A 23236-nucleotide genomic window follows, 5' to 3' on the forward strand; every position below is an offset into this window, starting at 1 on the left:
AAACATGGCTCCAAGTTTTGAACAGGAGAATACATCTGAACAGTAAACTGTGCATGAGTGCTAGGTGCTAATAGGACTGTGGTAGCTGCTAACAGCTCCGTCTAAGTGTCCACACAACCAGCTAAATGCCACAAAACAGTAAGCCGAGTAGGGCCGGCCTATGCTACTGTATTTTGACGTTGGTTAAAGTGGTAGTGCTTGGTTAGTCCAATATTTTTTGAGGTGGTACATGATTTAAAAACTTTGACAAACACCGGCTTAGCGTCAAGAACAAAATTAACATGGGGTATCATTTTTATATCTGTACAAAAACCCAAGTGAAAAAAAACACACATTATGGCTTTATAGCATACTACACGTTGGACTTATTTCTTGGCCAGGTACAGTAACATCCAGGTGTCTGGTCTTCACTATCATTGTCACAAAAGCAGCAGAAATAACAGGAAGTTATTTTAAGACTCGAACAGTCTTTATAAGCTAAGAAACCCTGCTCATGGCTGTAACTCTCAGCAGTATCTATTACTATCTATTAGGAAGCATACCTTTTGATCTAGTAAAAGCGAACAGCTCCTCTAAAAGCAACAGATTTCCTTGACGCTCAATAGTGATGCACTGCAGCTTAACACACAAAATATTGAAGATGTTTTTTTATTTTGACACAACTCATCATCATGTGCAGTTCAGAAAAGATGTGTTGATGCGTTTGTGTCCATCTGTGATGTCGACTATTAATGCAACTGAGGTGTAGGACAACAAAGCACAGCAGAAAAAGATGACAAGGAGAAAAATGGGGTTTGAGTGAAATTAATCGGACTGAAATTACAGGAACCTCAAATTCTGGTCAAAGTTTGTTCTTTTTGTGTTTCAAACTATCCATTAAAAAAAAAAAAAATACTATTCCAAATGCAGTGGGAGAGGATGCCCTCGGAGTCATGTAACAGGAAGCAAGGAGTCATGTGAGACGTGAGAAAGGAAACTTGTGTATTGAGCCACTAGTGTACTAAAGAAGGGACAACCTTAATTAAATTAGACGGCTGTAAAAGGGTAAAGCTCAATTATAACATCAGTAAAAGGTCAACAAAAAATTAACATGGAGCATACTGTTGGCCTATAAATAATTACATTTCAAACTAAGTATGAAGAACAATAAAGTCTTTCACAGGCTACACTAAAAACCAAACGCGTGCAAAAACCATGCCATCAAACATCAGTTATTTATCAGTTCTTAAGCACTTGACTAATAAAAAAACAACATTAAAATCATTTGGCGAGGAAAAACTGTAAACGCAGAGAAAACATCATTTGTGTCTCGTTTAAAAAAAAAAAAAAAATCTCTAGTTGAACACTGTATTACTCTCAAACCTAAAATTCAGAAGATATTCTATAAATAAATAAAATCAGAATAAATGTTCTGCGCTGTAGTTTCACATTAATGCTATCAAAAACTGTTCCTGTATCCGACAATTCACGTAAAGCTCGGCACTCAGCTTTGACAGGTTTTAATTATGACTATCTACACTGATCTCTGAGGCAAGAAAAGCCGGCGATGCGACTGGAAGGCACCATCGATGGAAAGTAGGTCCACTGGGTCTGGTTTTTTGCTCCTGAATGTCAGAAACAGAACCGTCGAAATAAAGACCAAGATGGACGCTTAGTGTTAGTGGTAGGACCGACCCTTGTCCCTCCTCTTGTCTGGTATCTACAGTGTGAGTTCACAATCCAACACACTGACATCTGTCCTGCTATTATGAGGAAAGGATGAGTGGGGGTTGTGGTGGTGGGAGGAGGTGCGAGAGTCTGTGATTCTGTCGTTGAGATGTTCACTGAACCTCCTCTCACACAGACACACACACATGCAAGCACACACACACACACACACACACACACACACAGGTCAGAAGCTGCACTCAGAGCTCGTCGTGGTTCCTGGTGAGGTCTTCTCCATAGTTGGTGGCCTGGCTTCCAACAAACATATTCCAGTTTTCAAGGATCTCCTCTCTAGTCAGCATCTGATCCTGAGAGGGGAGGACAAGGAAATTGCAAGTGTTATACTAGCCTAGGGCTGCACAAAAAATCGTTAAAAAATCGCGATCTCGATTCATACACATACACGTGATCTCATTTCTACACACAGCGATTCTGAAGCATTTTATATCTCGAGCCGAATCACAAACAAATGCTCCTATTTTCCTCCCGGATTTTTTGAAGCGCCCCCAAACGCAGCACGGCCGCTGCCTCCTCCCTCAACCTGTGGTAAAGCGTCTTTACAACACGTGATTCGGTGGCGGAAGCCCACCTGCAGTTGAGTGTTTGGAAGGAGTGTGAGAAGCCGTTTTTAGACAAGGCAGCAAGCCGCCAATCTGCCCGTCCTATTGACGGCTAGGTCCGCGGTTTTAGACAGAGGGCGGCAAATTGGGGGTCTGTTTTGGTCCGCCGATTTGCTGCCTCGGACGGTACACTTATTTCCGCCTCGACTGCTAGCTTGTTGTTGTAGCGACAAGCTAGGAACGGTCGCTACTTTCAAATTAAAAGCCCCCCGCTAAGAACCCAGTTCTAAACTCCAATGGGGTGCAATGTAAAGCTCTTATTTTGAAGACAAATTTGTTGTCAACTGTTTGCAGCCCAACTTCGGGCTTCACGTCACGTCACCTCTGAGGCGGCTTTTGGAAAAGGAAGAATATTATGCCTCCGTTTTAGAAAGCCGATCACAGCAGCTATCACATATCACCTAGCCAAAGCTACGGCCCCAATAAACACTGTACAACATGAGGTATTAGAGGATGCCCTCTCATCTTGGAGACTAATTTTTTTTTACTTTTGTAAAAATCATTTATTATCCAATGATAGAACTAACAAAACAAAAAAAAACATTGCTTTGGCAGAGGCATAGTAGTATGCCTCTGCATAGTAGTATGCCTCTGCCATACTACAATGTTTTTTTTTGTTTTGTTCAAGTTCATCAGTGCAATAAACATTTTGTGAAAAAAATCGTGCCAGAGAATCGTGATCTCAATTCTAAGCAAAAAAAATCGTGATTCACATTTTTTCCAGAATCGTGCAGCCCTATACTAGCCATATAAGCTTTTAAAAAGCATGTTTAAATTGATTAGATGACCAGAAACAGACCATAAACGTCTTAATGAGGCTAAAACAATGTACCTTGTCCTGGTCAGACTCATACACCAGATGTCTGGCTTCAGCCTGAGCGTGGTCGTAGTCTTGTGGCATAATCCAGTGGCGGATTTCGTCCTGGTCCATTTTACCGTCCTTGTTCAAGTCTCGGAAGTCCGAGAACTGCTCCCTCTCAGTCTTGACCCAGTCTGGCTCTGGACCCCCGTCCTCATGAGCAAACATGTCGGCTGAGAAGGTGGAGAGACAAATAAGAACAATGCAATTGAAAAGTAAAAGTTAATGTTTGCAGTTAAAAGTCAATTTGTACCTCAAGTGTACTTAAAATAGTCAGTAGGGAGCCCGACATAAACGGGAAGCATAGCAGACAGATATGTTTTACATACAATAAACACAGCTTTGATTCCTTCATCAGGTAACAGAACATCCAGAAACTAGTCAGTCGGAATGCAGCTCTAAAAACTATGAATGAACAAAAAACCCTAAAAAGGCATGATTGCCAATAAAATACATTGTAGAAAGCAATACTTTGGCTCTGATGGAGCTTTCTTTTACTACAAATGTATACTGGTTCCAAAAATCGGTTTGCAATCTTCTTGATGAATTAATTGTAAGTATCGGCTCTTAAAAAACATATAAAACATCTGTCGGTCCCTAGGTTATATTTTTGTTTCATTGCTGTTTAGTTAGTTCACTTAAAATTAATTAATTTGGTTTAATTTATTTAAGTGATTGCTTATACATACCAATATACTCGTCTTCATCCACGTGTCCGTCACTGTTCTTGTCAATGTCCTCCAGGGTTTCCTGCATTCAGAATGAGTTAATGATGTTATTAAAAGGGAGACACGGAGGTTTAAACAATAGTGGAACTCTCACTTTGAGTAATAAAAGAGAAACCTGTCGCCCCAGGCAGGACGAGCGAATATATAAGCAGGTTGACGATAAAATCACAGGAGAGACAACCCCTCCACATTAAACGATGATACACACTTGTTTTTTCAGTGATCAATTGGTGAACCACTAGTTTTTAAAGCACTGCCAGATGGTCTTCTCTCTCACATCCTGGATTTGACAGAGTATGAATTTGACTAAATGCTTACTTAAATTGCCGTGAGAGCTGATCATTAGTTAACAACCGCACATAAGTGTACAGTAATTGCGAATGCATCTGGGCATAACACATGCAGGCAGCTACACAGATTCAAATCACTGTATGCATCCTTTCCTGCAGGTGAGAGGCCCTCTTTGTAGCCTGCTGAATGATTAATAGCCATGTAGCTTCTGCAGTCTTATAGCTGACTAATAATACACAAGGACATCCATCCATCTTCTAAAACCACTTAACCTGTGAAAGGTTGTGTGTAAACAAGAGGAAATGTTCATTAAAAATAAAACCTATAGACCCTTATACTTTTGTAAATGCTGACCATGAGAGAGATGTTCATTTGATATCACGCTAGTCTATTCAGGGATACGTAGAACTGAGTTCAGTCACGATCATTCTGTTCATAGTGTAAGCCTACTACTGAGGCTAAAACTGCACAAGAGGGTTGAATAATAAGTTACACTTATTGGTTTCTAAACATTTTGAATCTTGTACTAACAGATATATTGTCTTACAAAAGGGAGGATACCTCTTCTGCTCCTCTTCTGGGTGCAGGGTAAACCGCAGTGAACCAAAAAAAAAAAGTATATTCCAGAGCAGATATGATGAAGCAATATGTTTTTTTAATGCAATTGTTAATAATACAGTGTCAACTGTATCCTGCTGTGTGCTGGAAGATTGATCATTTTGGTCCACTAAATATAGTCTTGTTGCAATTTGCCATCACTAATATCATTAAACCACGACATGGTGCAACAGTCAATGACATCTCACCGGATAATCAAACAACTAATCAGCCAACAGTCCAATCTGATCCGTCATCAGTCATACTGTAATTAACCTGGCCAAACATAAAACCAAGCCAGCTGTATTAAAAAAACTGTTTATCATGATCAGGATAAATGTGACGGTGTTGAGATATAAATCTTAAATTATATCATCCAGCCCTTCTGTACAATTAGTGTAACAATTTTAAAACAGAAGCCTTTGAGGACAGTAGAGGAACCCTAAAACCCTAACACTAAACATAAAAAAACTAAGTAGATACACTATTTACCACTAGGTCACTAGTTTTTAGAGATTTTCGGCTAGAGAATATATGGTCGTTTATAACACCCTGGATGAAAAGCAGCAGTTTTACAGGCTCTGGGGTGACGTGAAGGCCACACCATACTCACATTTTCAGGAGTTACAAGGTACTAAAGTATTTCTTTTGCAATAATATATGACATCATGGGATGTACCATTCAAAACAACTATGCTGACCTACCAAGGAGGACATCAGAGAGGCTTTACATGAAAGAAACCTAGCAAAAACGATGCTTAGTTCTTGCCCAAGCAATTGGTGTGATACACAGAAGTAATTATTATTCAGGAAATATCTGTGCATATAGATACAACGCAGAGCATGGTGTAAAACATCACAGCTAGTGGACAGTGACTAGCAGTGGCAATTAAACTGAATTTTGTGTTACAGTTTGGGATTGTGTCAGTTTTAATCCAGTTTATTGTAATGGAGGTCTCTGGCCTCTGAAATCAGATATGTGTAGGAAGATATGTGAAGCCAGACATTTCAACAAAGTGCTCTGTTGTGTGAGTGTGTGTGGCTGTACAGCTGGCACTCAGTGAGATGACCTCATGTTCCTGAACCTGCTCTATGAGCTCCATCAGTTATCCGTCCTGTTTGCCTCTACGTCTTAGAACTGTGAGAAAAAGGCATCTTATTAGATCTTCAGCCAGATTCACCACAATCAGTGAAGATGCCCCCGGCTGAACAGTTCATTGGTAACATTCGGTGACATCATAAAAATGAGAGATTAATAATTAACTCTGTCAAATGGGTAGTACAACTTTTATGAACATGGAAGCATAGTGCATCCCTGCTAACATTTGCCACGCGACTGTTCCATGAAGCCAAATTTATATTTAAAGATCAAGCCTTAAATGGGACAGCGGCTCCATCCCACTGGACCTGTTCCAAAAAATATAGAAACTCAATCATTTCCTGGTCGGGTTTAAAGTTGCATTAAGGAGTTATCCGAATTAAGCCCATCGGATTAAATACATTGGGAAAGAATCTCAGATCTGTTCTTGTAGTGAAATTATATTTCTATATTGATGATAAAATTACAACACTCTAAGTTTGGGGAGATTTTATTTCATCTATTTTTTCAATTGTTTTTGATGGCTTTATTGACAGGACACCTTCAGAGATGACAGGAACCAGGATGAGAGAGAGGGGGAGTGACATGCAGCAAAGTGCTGCAGCAAGGACAAAGTCTCTGTACATGGGACGCCCTGCTCTACTAACTTAGCTACATGGCACCCCTGTTTAGGGAGTTTTATTTTCTCCTACATACAAATCTGAATGTCTGACACTGAGCTTAGTGTGCAAAAAACTCCACGAGAGAACAAACGCTAGCCTTACTTACAACCCTGCCCCTTTCTAATCACACTTAATCACGGAGGGCTTACCAGAACCACAATATCCTTCATGTGCTCAAACTCCTCAGGGTGGAGGAAGGATGTGAACTCCTCTCTGTCTGCCGCCTGGTCCCCGTTCAGATCAGCTCTTTTAAACCTCCTCTCATCACGAGGAAGCATCTTCTTGAAGCTGAACTGGTCTGTCGCATCCTCGAACTCCTCCGGGTTGGCTAAGAAGGGCAATTTTTAAAAAATCATGAATAGCTATACTTGTTGCTGGATGTGAAAGAAATGACATGCAAAAGAAACCCACACACACCGAGGTAGTAACCGTACGTGGCCTGCTTGTACTCATCCCAGGAAATCTTGTTGTCTTTGTTCAGGTCATAATCTGTCCACACCTTCGCCACATTCTCGTACACGTAGCGCTTCTGTACTCGCTTGATCCACGCCTTGAGTTCGGCTGTGGTGATGTAGCCATCGCTGTCGCTGTCTATCCGGTCCACTATTTTACTGCAAGGCAAACAGGATAAAGACAGGAAGCGTTTGTCAGTCACAAATTGCTCAAACATGGTGGAATAGAGCCAATATAGGCAGACATTTGTGCCACAAAGTCCCCTCCATCACACACACTCGGGATGAAAAGTAGACAGATGTTTGGTTGCACCACTTTTACTACGCAGGACGTGGCTTCAATGGGACTACTCTAGTAGGAGGGGCGGGCGGGCAAACCCCATTCTAGTAAAAACCACAGAGTAGCTGTGGTATATTCTTAGATCTGGGTTGCCACGTTGTGATGTTACAGGGGTCCCTCCCACTCTCACACCCACAGGAAAGAGTTTCTAGAGGGGGAAAGCCCATTCAGCCAACGTGTGTGAGGCTACATGGTGCCAAGGTGTCACCCAAGGCGAGACAGGAAGAACCACGTAGCACAGAGAAGTTAAGTTGACAGCAGCTCACAGCTGTCCTCCAACTTCATGGCCTACACAGTCTTCTTCAGTGATGATCTATAATTAAGCTTTCGTCTGAGCAATTAACTCTTACAGGAGTGTGCGCGAACAGTGCTGTGGGCATTATAATGCACAGTTTGACTGTTTCACTGTTGTACATTAGCTGGCTTGCACATCTTTCTCATGCACTTGTGCTCATGTTGTTAAATGTTTAATGTCCCCCTCAGCCTGAACACTGACACGCATCAGACAGAGGGAAATGAGAGTGCGTGATCGTTTTTTTTTTTTTTTACTCAATGCAACCTGTGACTGAAAAACACCACGACTGTCATTGTCTGGCATCACCTGACAGCATCCACAGATATCATCAGAACCAGCTCACGTGGTTGATAAGCGCGTTACATCTCACCTGAGCCTGTCCTTGCTCTCCTCCGGGGTGAGCTGATCAAATGTTTTAGCCTCGTCTTTGCCAAGAAAGGCCTCATGGTCGTACTGGAAGCTCTTGTTGTCGTCGTTGGCCTGCTGCCTGGCCACTTCTGGGTCTTGGTAGAGGACTCTGTCTTTCCTTAACGTTGGCTTGCCGTGCACGACCACGGAGCACAGCAGCGCGGCACACACGAAGCCCAGGACGTCCATCAGTCAGTCAGGGATGAAGAAGCTGGCTTCCTCTCTCTGGGTTTGTTTCTGAAACAGGCCTGTAGCACCACAATGCACAATGAGCAAAGCGGCTGTGCAGCCACCCCCCGCTTGTACCGACACACACTAGCCGTCACTCCTCTCTACGGAAGCGGGTGAGCGACAATGTCACAGCTGCCGGCAACAAAAAACCTCCAGAGAGCAGCTGAGTCCACTGAAATCACCTCCTGTCCTCTCTCAAAACGAGTTTTAGGCAATCCTGTCCCCCTTTTCCTGTGGAAAGGACGCAACCAAACGGGGGTTTTCTGCCGCCTTACGTACAGCCAATCAGAGTGTCCGCTCCAGGCACGGCCCCGCCTCTTCCTCAGACGGGAGCGCTGGCATTGGTCCGCTGGATGTCGGTAACTTGAGAGGAATTCAGGCGCCACGTTGCAAGCAGCACTCAGCTCAGTCTGAGGAGGTAAAATACAAACTTAAGGAAAGTGTTACAGCTTTTTAAACCTGCAGAACTGCGTCACTGTCATAGTCATCTGTCTACTCTTACCAACATGCACTCGCCATGACAGTTTGGCTGTTTGAGGGTACAGGTACGTGTCTGTGTAGGATAAAGATAGGGTTCGAGCCCCCCCATTGCCTTAGTTAGGCTATGCACTGTCGCCCACAAATATGTAACCCTGTAGAGTCTTGTTTTCTCTGCCAGAGGTAAGAATTCAGTCACAAATCAACAATCAATAGAGCATCCTGAAAAAACATTGTTTGTGTCCCTGAAAAAGTTCAAATGTTCAGTCATTGGGTTTGGCTCTGACAGTGTTGTGACCTGAGCAGGTGAAGTTGTCAAGAGTCTTGACATTAACATATCATTAACATGTAGTCATTCACTTCATTTTGTCTAACGCGTCTTGACAAAATGAAGTGAATGACATGTTATGAATACATGAATACATGTTAATGATATGATGTCATACTAATCTTCACAAAGCAGATTGCTCAATCAGAGTGTGAGAGTGTGAATTATCTTCTTTGAGACAGAAACCTACTTTTCATAGAAGAAGTTGGTGACATTTAGTATTTTAAATTTAGAACCTGTTAAATTACTAAGAGTGTGATACATTGGCAGGATTATGTTTTCTTTTTATTTATTTTCTTAAATGTAATACAAAGAGTTTTAACTGTTAATGAAACCGTCTCAGTTCAATACCGATGCCTTAAAGGCCCTAAGCAAGAAGACTGGCTTATCAATTTAGCGTTCCCTGCGAAATCATAACATTATTGGGGTATGTTGGTAACTTTAGCTTCTTCAAATTACTATTACCAACCCACTGATTCTGTCTGCTGTAGGATTACATGTGACATAGGATTAATGGCCCTAAAACACAGTTTCCTCTGTTTCACAATTGACCTATTACAGCTATTTATATCACATAGCCAACAATTGATACATTACCTTATGCATGTGCTAACTCAATCAAGATCTTTACCACTGGAGATGGTGGTGCTTGTACGTCGACATGGGACACCAGAAAAAGCAACAAATGAAAGTTCATCATAGCATCTTTAAAGGATGGTAGTTTATAATTTTTGGGAGAGCAGCAGATCTTTTAACTTTTTCGCAATCCAGATTTCTATTTAAATTTAGTTTTCAATTATATATAAAATAAAAAATTACAAATAAGATCTTTAATCTGTGCGCCTCTGAGCCTGCTCCTGTATCCACTCGTTGAACTGTTTAAGTCTTTACATGTAAAAGCCACGTCAGCAGCGCAGAGTTCACTGGTGCCACAGAGTGAGAAAAACATGCAGCGCACATCAGCGAGCACTATAATTTACTGACGTAATTAACACATGTCTGATATTTATGTCCTTGGCGTGTCTGGCCATGAGACTTGGGCGTCATATCATTTAATTATGACATTATGTAGCTAGACATCTAATCTCAAACAAGTCACAAAACAACATCATCTGAATTCACATAGTTTTAGTATTATTAATTAAAGTTTGGGAATGAGAAAGAAAATAAAGTATTGTGGGTAAAGTCTAGCAACCACAGAGCTGGTGTCTGTCTATAGTGGCAGTAATACACATTTATTTAGCAACTCATTGTCCGAAAATAGAGAGTGGCTGCACCATTTTGTCATGTTTGCCATAAATAAAATGTAGTGAGATATTATGAAAAGCGTATACAAAGGGAGAAGATCCAGAGAATATATGTGCCAAATAACGCTGGGGATGTTCTTACAGAGCCCCGATTGATCCTGGTTGGAATTTTTTTTAGTTACCTCAGAATTACTTTCTCTCATCACACTTGATCTATAGGATTAGTGTGTTGGTCCAGTCCAGTTATAGTACACTGCCACTGTAGGAAAACACTCGGCAGATACCGCAGAAAGAAAAGAAGATGTGACACTTCACACAATGCATTTACTGCTTATGATTTCCTTCTAAAGACTGAGCTCTTACAGTTTACATCCACACACTGTGTGCACAGCTGTGGTTGCTCAACCTGCCTGTGCTGATTGAAGCTGTGGTTGCGAACATGGTTGACACTCGGGACTATGGTTTTGTGGTTGAATCTGTTCTGCTGTAGGGCTAGAGTAGCTGCACTGCGACTACTCTTTACAGCTCCTGTAACAATTAGCTAAGAAGTAGGATTTGTAGGTATGGGCCTACTTTTAGATATGACAGGTGTGTTGTCATCCCACCCAAAGGCTATTGTATTTAATCACATCTATGGTCTCTCAGAATCAGCCACAGCCGCCATTATAATAACTAGTGCCATTAAAGCTAAACTCTGTATCTGTTTAGCTGCGATGATACAGACGTGCCTTAGCCAGCGAAAGCTGATGATGCACTCAGTCATGCTGTGGTCACAGCTGTGGGCGGTCTAATACATGATACCATATCATAATAGAGCTCACCATTCCTCTAGGGATCAGAGGAAATGAAAAACATTTTGCTAGGCTAGGTAATGCTAAATATTGCGTATTCCCATTGTGAACCTTCATTGCCATCATGAGATTTTGCTTTCCTTTTCAGCCCTGTTCCTCACCTCTGTAAATATTGTCAGTTAGTTTAGTTATTTAACTGATCGCTTGTAGTAACACATGCCCTCCTGAAAGTTAAGGATTTCCAAGACTTATGTCTATCATTGTCTGTGGTATAAAAAGTCCAGTTCGCTGAGAGACATCATGTGGACAACGTACCAGTACTACCAATACTGAAACTGTCATCAATACAATTAGAGAGAGGAAAAAGCCAACAAATAATTACTTGCAACTTATCGCTTCAATGATTCCACAATCTGTTAAGCCTTTTTATTTGAATACCTTTTGAAAATTGCAAAAAAAAATTAATGTTTCCTTGCACCTTCATGGAAAAATTCCCATTTTGGTACAAGGGATGCATCAATCTGATGTGCTGTGTCAGTATCAGCTCCAATGCTTGTAAAGTGGATCGGTTATCGGCCGGAGTGTGACTGTGGGCTACTGAGCAATATTTGGCCTCATGTTACCTTTAGATGAAAATTATTCCACTTAGCGAGGTACAGTACTTTGAAGAGACTTTAATTTGTATATAAGAGGGCACTGATAACGGATCATATTTTGTATTGGTTGATACTTGAAATTGAGTCTATCCTGATATTAAACCTCAATATTAAAGTCAACACGTTTGCGTGGGTGAGAAGGTGACCTGGTTCTTCTAACTTCATGCTTGCGACTTAACGGTTTGAGGAAGACTCAGAGGGAGTTTGTACGTGGGGAGAGGAAGGAGGGGTTGCGATCATATTTACATGAGGAATCACATTACTCGGACGCATCTCAACATGCTGTAATACGGAGGAGCAGACTCTGTACCCTGGAAACAACTTGCTGACACTGCCATGCCTAATCCTCCTTCGTGGGCAGGAGAAACATGTACTTTGCCATTCATCAGTAGCATAATAAGCCAGCACATGGCACTTTGCTGTTTTGCATAAATAGTACACCCCAGTTTATGATTATAAAGGGGCCCTGGGGCTAACTAGCCTCTTTATTCAATTAATGAATAGTTAATGTATTTAAATTAGTCCTGCCTGGTCAATTTGAATCAGTGTGTTGTGCAGACATGAAGAAATACAAATGTGTGTTGTTGTTTTTTCAGCGAGAACATTTTTCTGAAATTACTTTTAAAAAATCTATATAAAGATGAAACTACATTAAAATAAAACACTATGTTGATACTTTATTTATATTACACATATGCACATCTCAAAATATCGACTCACAAGGAGGAATTATACTTTTTGTTAATGATATTATTGATGTTTAAGCCTAATCTATGGTGCTTAACCCAATTTAATTGAAATTGTTATTATTTTTAAATTTATCCTAGATATAAGTATACATTTTTTAAGGTATACATTTGTTTGCTTTGAAGGATTAATCTCGAACAATAGTAGTGTAGCTGAACAACTGTGGGCATTAACACGTTAGAGGGAGGAAGTAGATGGGAAGAGTGGCTTTCAACATGAATATTTCACTGAGGGATGGAGAGGGGAGGGGGGGGGGGGCGCAGCTACAGGGGTGTTCAGTTAACCATGAGATTACACACACTGCAGAAGGCATTTGGTTAATGTAATTAAGAAAACCCTATGGTTGGAGACACAGAGCATTAGTGTCCAGGATATACACTTCTGCTCCGGCCTCTTCCTGCCCCACGCTCACAGCCACAGAGTGTATTAATTGAATTTGCTAATAATTGTTTTGTGTGTGTGTGTGTGTGTGTGTGTGCGTGCTTTACAGTAGAGCATGAAAAATTCATCTGAACATGTGACTATTAGAGTGGTATTAATAATGAGATCTCATAGGGATTTATATTAAGTGAATTTTTAATTATTTATTAACCTAAGCACTATTATAAGTGGTACTACACAAAGTATTTCCCTTAAAATAAATCTTTTTCACATGACGATGAATGTTGGCATTTCCAATAATTTTTCACTCAGTGATTGTAAGAGAAATTACTCAATCTTGACGAAATGTGCAGCTGTGAATTTCATGGATGTTGCTGAGGTCTTTCCTTTTACTTTTTGATGTCAAATCTGTGTTTTTTGTTTTTGCTCAGGCGTCTGACCCAGTTGAGGTAATCTGTATTTTTCTCCGTGCTGTCAGTCAGCTGCAACTTATGGCCAAAAAGGCTAAGTGGGTTCACCTCGCTGCTTCGCTTCAAGCCAAGCAGAGCAAAAAACAATTCAAACTTATAGAAAAATCTTAAAGTTAACTGGCATGATATGATATCCAGTCGATCTGAGAAACGGAACATTATGCCAGAATAAGAATTAAGACAAAAAACGGTCACCTGTACTCAGATGCACTCATACCCAGAGAAGTCTCATTAGCTAAATATCTGAAAACAAGCAGAATCACAAGTTGATTAACATATTATAATAGGATTTATAATAATCTCATTTTTCATGAGAAAATGCCAAAATGTTGGTTCCAGCTTCTCGAATTTGAGATTTGATGCTATTTGTAATCAGTCTGTCATATAAAACCACAGACTGAATACATCACCTTGGGCTTTCGGTAAATTATAACAGACATTTTTCGCTCACATTTTATAGAGCAAATGATTCATAAAGAACGTAATTGGTAATTGCAGCCTAAATTAAAGGATAAGTTCTACTCACCCCAATGCTGATGGAAAGTCTGGTAAAGTCCACAAAACATTTCTGGAGCTTCACAGCATAACAGCTGCTTTTAAAATGTTAGATGTTTTTAAAAAGGCTCTATGAAGAATGAAGAATATACATCTCTGGAAGCCCCGAGATCCCAAAATGATTTCAAAAGATGTTATTTACAACCTTTTATAAGCTGACACCATCACTGTGGCTGCCAAACTAAAAGCATGACGTCTGAAGTGGGTGCATTTAGTGCATTAAGGTCTTTTTAAAATAAACTCTGGGCTTTTTTGGAGACTTGGATTATGCCAGAAGAGCTATATAGATCCATTTTATTTATTTATTTTCATGTTAAAAAATAATTCCTGATCCTCTTCAGTTGTTTAGGAGAATGCTATCCATCGGCATGGGGGTGAGTAGATACTGAGTGAATTCTTTTTTTTTTTTGTGAACTTATCCTTTAAAGAGAGCAAACATATATATTGTGCCTAAGATCTTCAACTAAACCACTGTGTAGCATTTTCCGAGATAATTAATAAAAGATGGTAACGGCAGAGTCACATTAGACTAAACCAATCAGAGAGATCTTTGGCTAACTAAGAACCAATGAAGCTTTTATCGATTATAACCACGCGCTGATTTATCCAGAGCACATCATCCTTGTAGGAGAGAGAATTTGGCGCATGTGTTGTTGTTGTGACCTTTTAAACTACAATGTTATTTCCTAACTTACTCCTCTGCTTTATTTTCCTTAGGCACCATAATTGTTCCATTTTTCAAACAAATCATTGTAAGGAACTGCAGTTGTGGTTCTGTTGTGTTCAGTGTGTTGTGTGTTTGTGGGATTTCCCAGCGCTGTTCTTAATTAATAGGGGCTCTGTGTCACCTTTTTGCCACACCAGTTTTCTGTCAGGTTTGAGGTCGCTGGAGGAGTTGGAGTAGAATATACTATATTGATTAGAGTGAACAATAACAGGGAATATAGAGTCTCTCATCACACAATTACTCTCCACAATTTCCCTCTCCCTTGTGAATTTTCATAGTTATAATAACTCACCGCCCCTACTATTCGGGATAGATTAATAAACTTCTCATTGCTGCCACATAGGAGAAAAGAAACCTTTGCTCTGTTTAATGACAACTGTAAAGTGGAGGCAATCATGGGATGCCTCCCATGACATTTCCCCGGTCCTGTCCGCTCCACTTATCTTAGACAAATGGCCGTGCCAGGCCACTATCGAGATGAAGCGTTTTCCCCGAGTCATTACGTCTGTCACCGGGGCCATTTCCATATTGAAAAATCTGAAACAATAAACGACGCCTGAGCCTTTAATAACTGTGAAGGAATCATATTTGGAAAATTGCATTGAAGCAATAACCTTTTCTCCCTGTAATTAGATGACAGAGAGGTCCTGGTTTTAATTAAGTCAGCAATTTATAGTCGCACAGCCATACCTCAGCGTGCTGATTAGTATAGGAGGGATCACAGAACAGCGTTGCCTCAATTTGAACAGATTTGATCTAGTACTTACTGTGTTATATGGCAAAGGCCGCAGCAAGTCCCAGACTCAAGACTCTGTCGATGCAGTGCTCCGTGAAGCATGGCCCTTCCCATCGTTACTCGAGCTGCAAATATGTGGCGAGCAAGTGTCTGTCTGAATAGGTCTTCAAAGGGGGTCATCAACAGAGGACATAATGTTTGAGGAGGCATATTAAGGTGGAATTGTGAATGTGAGGTCCTGTGTGTGTGTGTGTGTGTGTGTGTGTGTGTATGTATGTGTGTGTGTGTATGTGTGTTGGAGGGGATTTGTTTGGGTGCAGCATCATTTTATGCCGCACCTTAATTGATCCCATTGGTCACTGTTAAACGTTAACATTTGCACGCGGGGGCAGAACAGTTAAGGATGCTGTTTTAGTGCTGTGTTAATAAACATGGCAATTTACTGTCAATTTATGTCCTGACAGGTCGTAATGAAGACCATGAAAAGAAGATTAGCTGGAGCCGTTCTAGCGGGCTGTCTGGGGACCGTCATCATGAGACTGTGGGGACCAGTGCTTGTTGTGTGAGCTGGCACCTTCTGGCTCCATGTAGCCGTCCGCGTGATTGACATCAGTGGTTCGGTTTTGGGAAAGAATGGTAAATTTGTGCTCTCTCTTTTGGGAATATGACATTTATCACATTACACAGACATGCATCTATAGGCGATCAGAACAATAGCACACGGCAGCCCCAGTGACACATCATTAGTGACATCAAACAGATGCTCGTGATCTGTGTTGCTAATTTCATTAGCTTCTGTGGCTAACCGTAACTACTTTACGGGTGTGGCAAAGGCCTGTGTTGCAGGACAGGAGGAGAGATTTTTGGTTTCCTACATTTGCCATTCCTTTATACCTTTATATGTTCATTGTTGTTGCTTAATACTTAATACTAGTCATACTTGCATGTCATAACCTGTCACAGTACTATGACCCGTCGTGACACATTATGGAGCGGCATGATTTCTTTAGAATTGAACAGGAAGTGCACACACCTGGTACAGATCAGAAGAACAGTGCATGTAGCCTCCTCCGACTCTCCCAATCTCAGATATGCAAATCCCAGAGGCCTAATGGGAGAATGGGGTTAATTAATCCCAGAGGACATCCTCAGATTGAGTCGAGGGGCTCCTCATCCTCCTAGATCTCCCCTCCATAAAGGTCATATTTCACAATAAGAGACCACGCATGTGTCTCCCCCTCTGAGGACTTTCTCCAAACATCTAATTTGATCTCCTCCCTTCAATCAGCGTAACTATTCATGGCCAGAGAGCAAACCCTGGGACACGCTGAGACATTAAGTGCTAATACTAAACGCTGTCCCCAGGCTTTGAATCATCCATAGATCTGTGACAAAGTGCACTCAGAGGCCGTGGAGTCTGGTGCTAAATGTCTGCCACTGGCTAAACATCATTTGTGTGCTGACGCTGGATGCTAAAGACTGTCTCTAGGCCTCGGCTGCGTGACTGCGGCCTGTGATTTATGGGTCATCATTTGGGTGACATTTTCCTCTGATCTAACGTTGCAGTCAGTTGTCATTACAATACTTTCTTTACACCTTCTCTGTGCTCAAGTGTGTGCACGTGCCACCAACGCCATTTCCAGCCTTCGTGCCGCTGGGGTTTGTTTCGCGGCAGAGGACGCTCTTGTACTGCCACAAAGATCTTAATACTATGTGATGTAAAGAGGTTTGTCTCTATAGTCTAATGACCTTAATTCATCTCAGAGCAGAGATCGATAAAAAACTGGCACTACAACAGAAATGTTCTCTTGCTCCGAACTGTCATCTTCACTATCGGTTATCAACAACAAACTCTCTGCATCGTCTGACTTGATTCCTCGCTCTTCCATCTAGCAGATAGGGGTGGTGGAGTGTTTTTTGGCTGCAGAAAGAGTGTCTCCCCTGGGCTGCGGCGCGGCTCCTGTCCCCTTCTCTCCCTGCAGCTGGAGCTACCAGAGCCAGATGCTACGTAGCTCCACCACCCTCTGTCCCCCCTTTCTCTCTTCCAGGAGGACGGTGCCCAGAGAGGAGGATGACAAACGCCTCTGCCTCCTCTTACTGACGGATTTGGACGACCTGACTCCAGCCCCGCACTGTTCCAACCGCCAGCACAAGATGTTGACTTAATGGAAGGGGGTTGGCTGTGGATTGGCCCATATGCGTTTGTATTGGGAAAATATGGCGGGGCGGCGTGTCTGTGCGTCTGTGTGTTCAGTAGGATCGTGTGTGTCTGTGTGTGTGTCTTCACCTAGCTCCAGACTGCCTACATCCATCATGCCATGGCACTCTGGCAGAGAGTGGGACTCAGACAGCTTCACTAACACACGGTCAGTTAAATTGCCTGTTAAATTGTCCTGGTCCGCAGCTATCTTAGGTGTAGATAAAAACACTGCACTTAAAGCCTGCACTTAAAGGCAGAAATTGTCAAGTAAATGCCAGCCTCCCTCCATGCATAGAGAGAGAAAGAGAGGGAGAGAGCAGAGAGGGAGAGACAGAGACCCTCTGAGGGAAACACATTTCCATTACGAGACAAAATTCTGCGGCGCACACGCGGGACTGTGTCTATTGTAGATGCCACAGCTTATTTAAGAGTTATTTCTCACGCCAAAACATCAATAGTCTTTACACTTTCGTCAAATTATGCAGATATAACGACTTACAGGATATTGCTGCATATATTTAAATGTTTAAAAACATTATTTTCTCTTTGGAAGATTCACACAATGAACCAAGAACCTCCATGTGTTGGCCATACAAGCTCCACCTGATCAATTGGCTAATTTATGCATGAGCAGCAAAACCGTAATACCTCTTCATCAGCCGTCACTGTGCTCCCTTAATGATTAAAACAGCGGTCTCAATCCAATACGTTTGACATTTCTCTCAATGCAACCAGATGGAAAATTAAGTGTCATTCTTTTAACATTACTGGGATATTAAGGATAATTGCCTGCAGCCTACTTGGGGACCCGGAGCAGAGAGCTGCTCTCCCGTAGCCACTGATGTATAGGTGAAGAGAAAAGGTGGTGTTAGTTGTAGCCTCTGGTCAGCGTTCATTCTAAAATTATAGATAAGAAACATGCGTTTTGTTAACGAAATGTAAGATTATGTGTTAATCTCGCATGGATTTTGGAGGTTTGTCACAGTTTCAGGTCAAAACTTAAAAGCTGTTTGGTGAAATCTAGATAGGAAAACTTTGTCACACTCTCCACCACATCATGAACTATAACTCAGCAGTCAAAAACTGGGTTTTATGTTCTGAATATTTCGTTGCGAGTCTGGATTTGGCTCCGAAACTGAAAAAACACAACCTTTGTGTGTATTCAAATGAATTTTTAAGGACTAATAGTTATGAATTATTTGCACTCGTTATGAATTCATGTGCTCAGAAAATTACTTTATTATTTTATGGATCGTGAGAATTGTGCTTATGTACACAGCCGATGGGTGATAACCCGACTTTAAAACATTAAAATTTAGATTAGTTAAATGGTCTATTGACACATGTGGGTTTGTTTTCTCTCTTATTATGAACAAAATCATGGATTCATGAACGCTTCTTCCAAACCAAGTGACTCTTTTCTTTAAGGTGCACTACGTAGTTTACAGGGAAGAAACTTTAATCAGGAGAGAAAGATCTTTATTGACTGTTTTCAAGCCCAAGCAAATGAAACAAACTCTATTTGTTTTTTTGACTGAACAACTAACAAACTCAGATGTTAAAGGACAGCACAGTTTTATATGGTTTTACCTTGTTTATATGTGGCGGACCCTGCCACCTTTCAAGCTTCAAACGGTGTTCTGAGGACCTTATTTTCCTCTGAGAACAGCTTGTTTATTCAGTTATCGAAACGATAAATATTTCTGCGTTTGTATTATTACCTCATTCAAATTGTGAAAATAACAAATCTAAGTTTGAATTCCACCTCCCAAACTACGCAGGGCCCCTTTAAACATATCTACGTGCGAGATGTTTAGGGCCACGTACTATGACCCCTTGATAAGTAGGTGTACGTAAACTCATATGCGAGGTCATTTCGATTGACGTGCCAGGGAAATACATACATACATTAACTGCATCACTGAACAATGTATGACAATGACTGCAAACATCGATACGTGTCAGCAGCTGTATATTCAACATCTTAGGTATAACGTATGGCCGAATGTGTTGGGTTTTCTTTCTCATTAAGTTATATTTGTTGTCACACCTTCTTTCTCAGGATGTATGATGTGAAAACAATAAAAAAATATATAACTCTCTCTCTCTCTCTCTCTCTCTCCATATATATATATATATATATATATATATATATATATATATATATATATATATATATATATATATATATATATATATTGTTTCTAGTAAAATCAGAAAACTAGATTAAGTGAATGGCTTCAGAATTTAAAACTATAAACTCTAAACTCATCAGAGTCTGTGCCCCCTCCTGACCTTCATTCAGCACAAAAACATTACTTACAAATTAACAAAACATTCATGTTCCCATTCAGTTCTATAGCGAATTATATTGGCAGGACTCAAAAAAAGAGAAATGATTCATTCAGAACATTTTCCATCAGTTCACCTGAATAAAAACAGCACTGGGTTACTTTTATTTATGAACCCAGCAGCATGTTTCCTTATAAAACTCGCTCACAGTTTTTTTTTTTGCGGATCTCTAGTTCGGCGCTAGGGGGCAGAAAAGCTCCACAAGTGGCGCTGATGGAGCTGATGGAGCTGAGCGTGGCTGCCAGAGGAGCTGCTGCTGCTGCAGCACACAGGCCAAGCTCCCTCCTGTCTGCTACCAATCTGAAGATGTGGTCTGTAAGATTTCAGCCTTCTGGAACTTTGTTTATTACTTTTAATGTCTGGCCCATAATGACATGATGATTGAGAGCACTAAACCTCATACGTGTCTCTAAATCACACATGGAGCGATCTGTCTTGTAGGAGAGAAAAAGTAGAGCGTTTCGTTTTGGCTCCGCATGACAACCCCTCTCCCTTCTTCCTCTCCCATCCGCCTGAAATCTTGACTCGTTTTCAGCTCTGCCATTTGTTCGGGGAGACGTGCGACGAGGTCGAGAAGCCAAAGTGCAACCTTCTTCTAGGCCCTCTCCAGTGGTGGCTGAGCGGGCAGGGGACTTTGCGGGGGATTTTTTTTCCCCTCTTTTTTTTTGGCTAAACGTCTGCCCATCTGCTTACCCATCTGAAGAGGGGCAAATCTCAACTTTCACAATGCAACTTATGGAGGAAGTCCCTTTAGTGCGTGAGCGCGCGTGCACGTGCGTGCATGGGAGAGAAACGAGTGGCGACCGATTGAAGCCAAAGGGATGAATATTCATGACCAAAGATGACAGTTTTGATTGCATTTTGTATAACATGGTGTGCGTGATTGTGAGAAGTGATATTCCAGGTGCGCTTTTACGCACAACATACCCCCAAAAATAAATCCATAAACACCCCCCTTTTTTTTTCTCTCTCTCTCACATGTTTGGCTTCTCAATTTATATCATTTTCTGTTTTACTATTGCCGCGTAGCTTTGGTGCCTGAAAATGAAACCTGTCTTCTAGTCAAGAGTGGATTTTAAACATTTGTAATGTGATGTCTTAATCACCCTGACAAATTGGATTGCAATGAATGTATGTATATAAAAAAGGTTGGGAGTATTTTAATTTAAAAGGCAAACGTGCGTCCTTTAAGTTGAGCCATGTGCCAACTTTTACGCGCGCGTTCAACCGCATACGGGTGTATGTATGTGTGAGCCTTTGTGTGTGTGTCCGTGTGTAATGACGATTACGTCGAGCCCCCGTCCTGTTTGGACCCTCACATGTCGGCCTGTAGTGCGCGGGCATCACACTAATGCGGGGTGACCGGGGGCTCTCTCTCTCCCGCGACAAAACCCCTGCGCTGTCCTCAAATCAATACATGTCAAAGAAATATGAAAACAAACACCCAGACCGCCGTCAGTAAATGTCCGTCTGATCTCAAATGAGGGGTTAAAAACGCCGCGGCGCATAGCGGAGAGTACAAGCTCACCTAACCTGGGTGCACCTGCGTTGTTAGAGAAAGGAACAGCGGTTTATCCTCCGTTTCGTCGTCTTTATTTTTCGTGTTTTGATGCTTCATAATTTATGTTTATTGCATATCACATCCATGCGCGTCTCGCTTTGTGAGCTTCCCTTTTCTTCCCCAACGCAGGAGGAGGGTTGCATCTGTTAGGGTCCAATGTTAGTCTTAATTACTGGCCTTCATGTTCTCCATGGCCCTCAACCGTCTTTAATTAAAACCTTGATTAGGGGGGAGGAGGTCTCGGGCAAGACTATTACCAGATGGGTTTCCAGCAATAATAATAAGGACTTTATCCGCTGCTGCCGCCGCTGCTGCTGCCGCCGCCTGTGCGCCATAAAGCGCAGAGCTCGCTGGCCGTCCGTATCAAAGCACAGCGAGCAGAAAGAGGCTGTTAATTACGCCGGTAATTACTTGTCTAATTACGGTTCGTTTGTGATTAGATTTAGAAACGTTTCGCCGTCTATACAGAGGCTTTCTGTGGCCAGTATGTAGGCTTAACACTGTATGGGCTGAAATGTAGTGTGTATCCACAGCGGGGTGCTGCTGAATAACCGGCCTGTAAGGGATGGAGTGAATAAGATCAATAGTGAAGCACTGACCCGAAACTTATCTTTATTTTTCTCACAGAAGTCCTCAATAATCTGTATGTTCAAGGAACAACAAAGTGCCCGCAGAAGAAGACGCGGACATGTTGCCAAACACACATTTCACTGCTTCTTCCCTCTCTCGCCTTTTTTTTTTTTGTCTTCATTATAATTTATTTTCTCCCCCTTTTAGAGTTTGTCAGATTTGGTGAGCTTTCTTTAAGTAACCGAGGGGTCAGCTTTTTAACGAGGAGCTCTTCCGTGACCCCTGAGAGAGTCTGGGTCCCAACGTCTAACTCACACATTCTGTGTTAAAAGAAACAAAACACACAGAGGAAGAAATCAATAATGCATCCTGACGTATTTTCGCGGAATTGCATATTAGCGATTTAAGATCCGCCGCATTATGAATATATCTCGCCAATGGTCTGAAAGTCATTATGGCTGCGCACAGGCGCGCCGCCGCCTTTTCTACTCAAGACAGAGCAAACTTGCAAATAACAATCAGTTCAATTATCCTCAAAATATTTACTGCAGGATAGGATTTGTCATCCAGACACGGAGAAGGAGGGACGTGATTTTCTCGCTGCACTATGTGCGTCCATTTTCCAGACGGTTTGTCGTCGTTATTGCCTGATTTAGTGTGTGTTGTTTTACACAGCCCAGTTTTTCTGTGTGAGTTCACGGAGAGCAGCAGTGCTGCTGCATCCATTTATACACATCACCCAGATCTGCGTTGAGTTTGTCACATTTGCTGTTTTATGTTCTGCCTCCTCCTCCTCCTCTCGCTTGGAGCTATAGGCTTGTTTGTAGAAGGTCCCACTGGCCTGTGCGCAAAAGTGGCGTCACATGCGTAGTTATTTCTATCTATCTATCTATCTATCTATCTATCTATCTATCTATCTATCTATCTATCTATCTAGTCGTGTGTAGCGGTGCCGACAGTATAATTACCTCTCCTCCTCTGATCGCCTCTCGTTGCTCCTCTGCAGCAGGTGCTCCGACCTCTGTGACCCTGCACACAAAGGCACCAGAGGGCAGGTGACAACATTAGTCAAATTATGTCTATTTTTACGCACACACCCCGCCCTCCTCCATCAGGAGAGAGAAAAGGAGCGGCGTCGAATAAGATCTT

At 41.7% G+C, this 23236-nt stretch overlaps 1 protein-coding gene and 1 long non-coding RNA gene across 2 annotated transcripts; one reads left to right on the forward strand and one right to left on the reverse strand.

Annotated features, from left to right (window-relative positions):
* Positions 1-632: 632 nt before the first annotated feature.
* Positions 633-8567, reverse strand: rcn1 (reticulocalbin 1, EF-hand calcium binding domain). The gene is made up of 6 exons (XM_030415394.1): positions 8021-8567; positions 6981-7174; positions 6713-6891; positions 3876-3936; positions 3160-3359; positions 633-2015 (listed from the first exon to the last, which is right to left on the reverse strand). The coding sequence occupies exons 1-6, from the start codon at positions 8245-8247 to the stop codon at positions 1908-1910; spliced, it is 969 nt and encodes a 322-aa protein (XP_030271254.1). The 5' UTR covers positions 8248-8567; the 3' UTR covers positions 633-1907.
* Positions 8568-17259: 8692 nt separating this feature from the next.
* LOC115580768 (uncharacterized) lies at positions 17260-20854 on the forward strand. The gene is made up of 3 exons (XR_003983927.1): positions 17260-17770; positions 20130-20271; positions 20492-20854. It is a non-coding gene; the product is annotated as an uncharacterized LOC115580768 (long non-coding RNA).
* Positions 20855-23236: the final 2382 nt, after the last annotated feature.

This window comes from Sparus aurata, chromosome 4 (genome assembly GCF_900880675.1).
Source record: "Sparus aurata chromosome 4, fSpaAur1.1, whole genome shotgun sequence".
Classification (NCBI taxonomy): Eukaryota; Metazoa; Chordata; class Actinopteri; order Spariformes; family Sparidae; genus Sparus; species Sparus aurata.

Coding starts and splice junctions, on each gene's coding strand:
- rcn1 (XM_030415394.1), bottom strand. CDS start 8,247: ATGGACGTCCTGGGCTTCGTGTGTGCCGCGCTGCTGTGCTCCGTGGTC. Junction 3,937..6,712: donor TGAAGGATATTGTGGTTCTG/GTAAGCCCTCCG, acceptor TTCTGAATGCAG/GAAACCCTGGAGGACATTGA. Junction 3,360..3,875: donor GGATGAAGACGAGTATATTG/GTATGTATAAGC, acceptor CCACCTTCTCAG/CCGACATGTTTGCTCATGAG.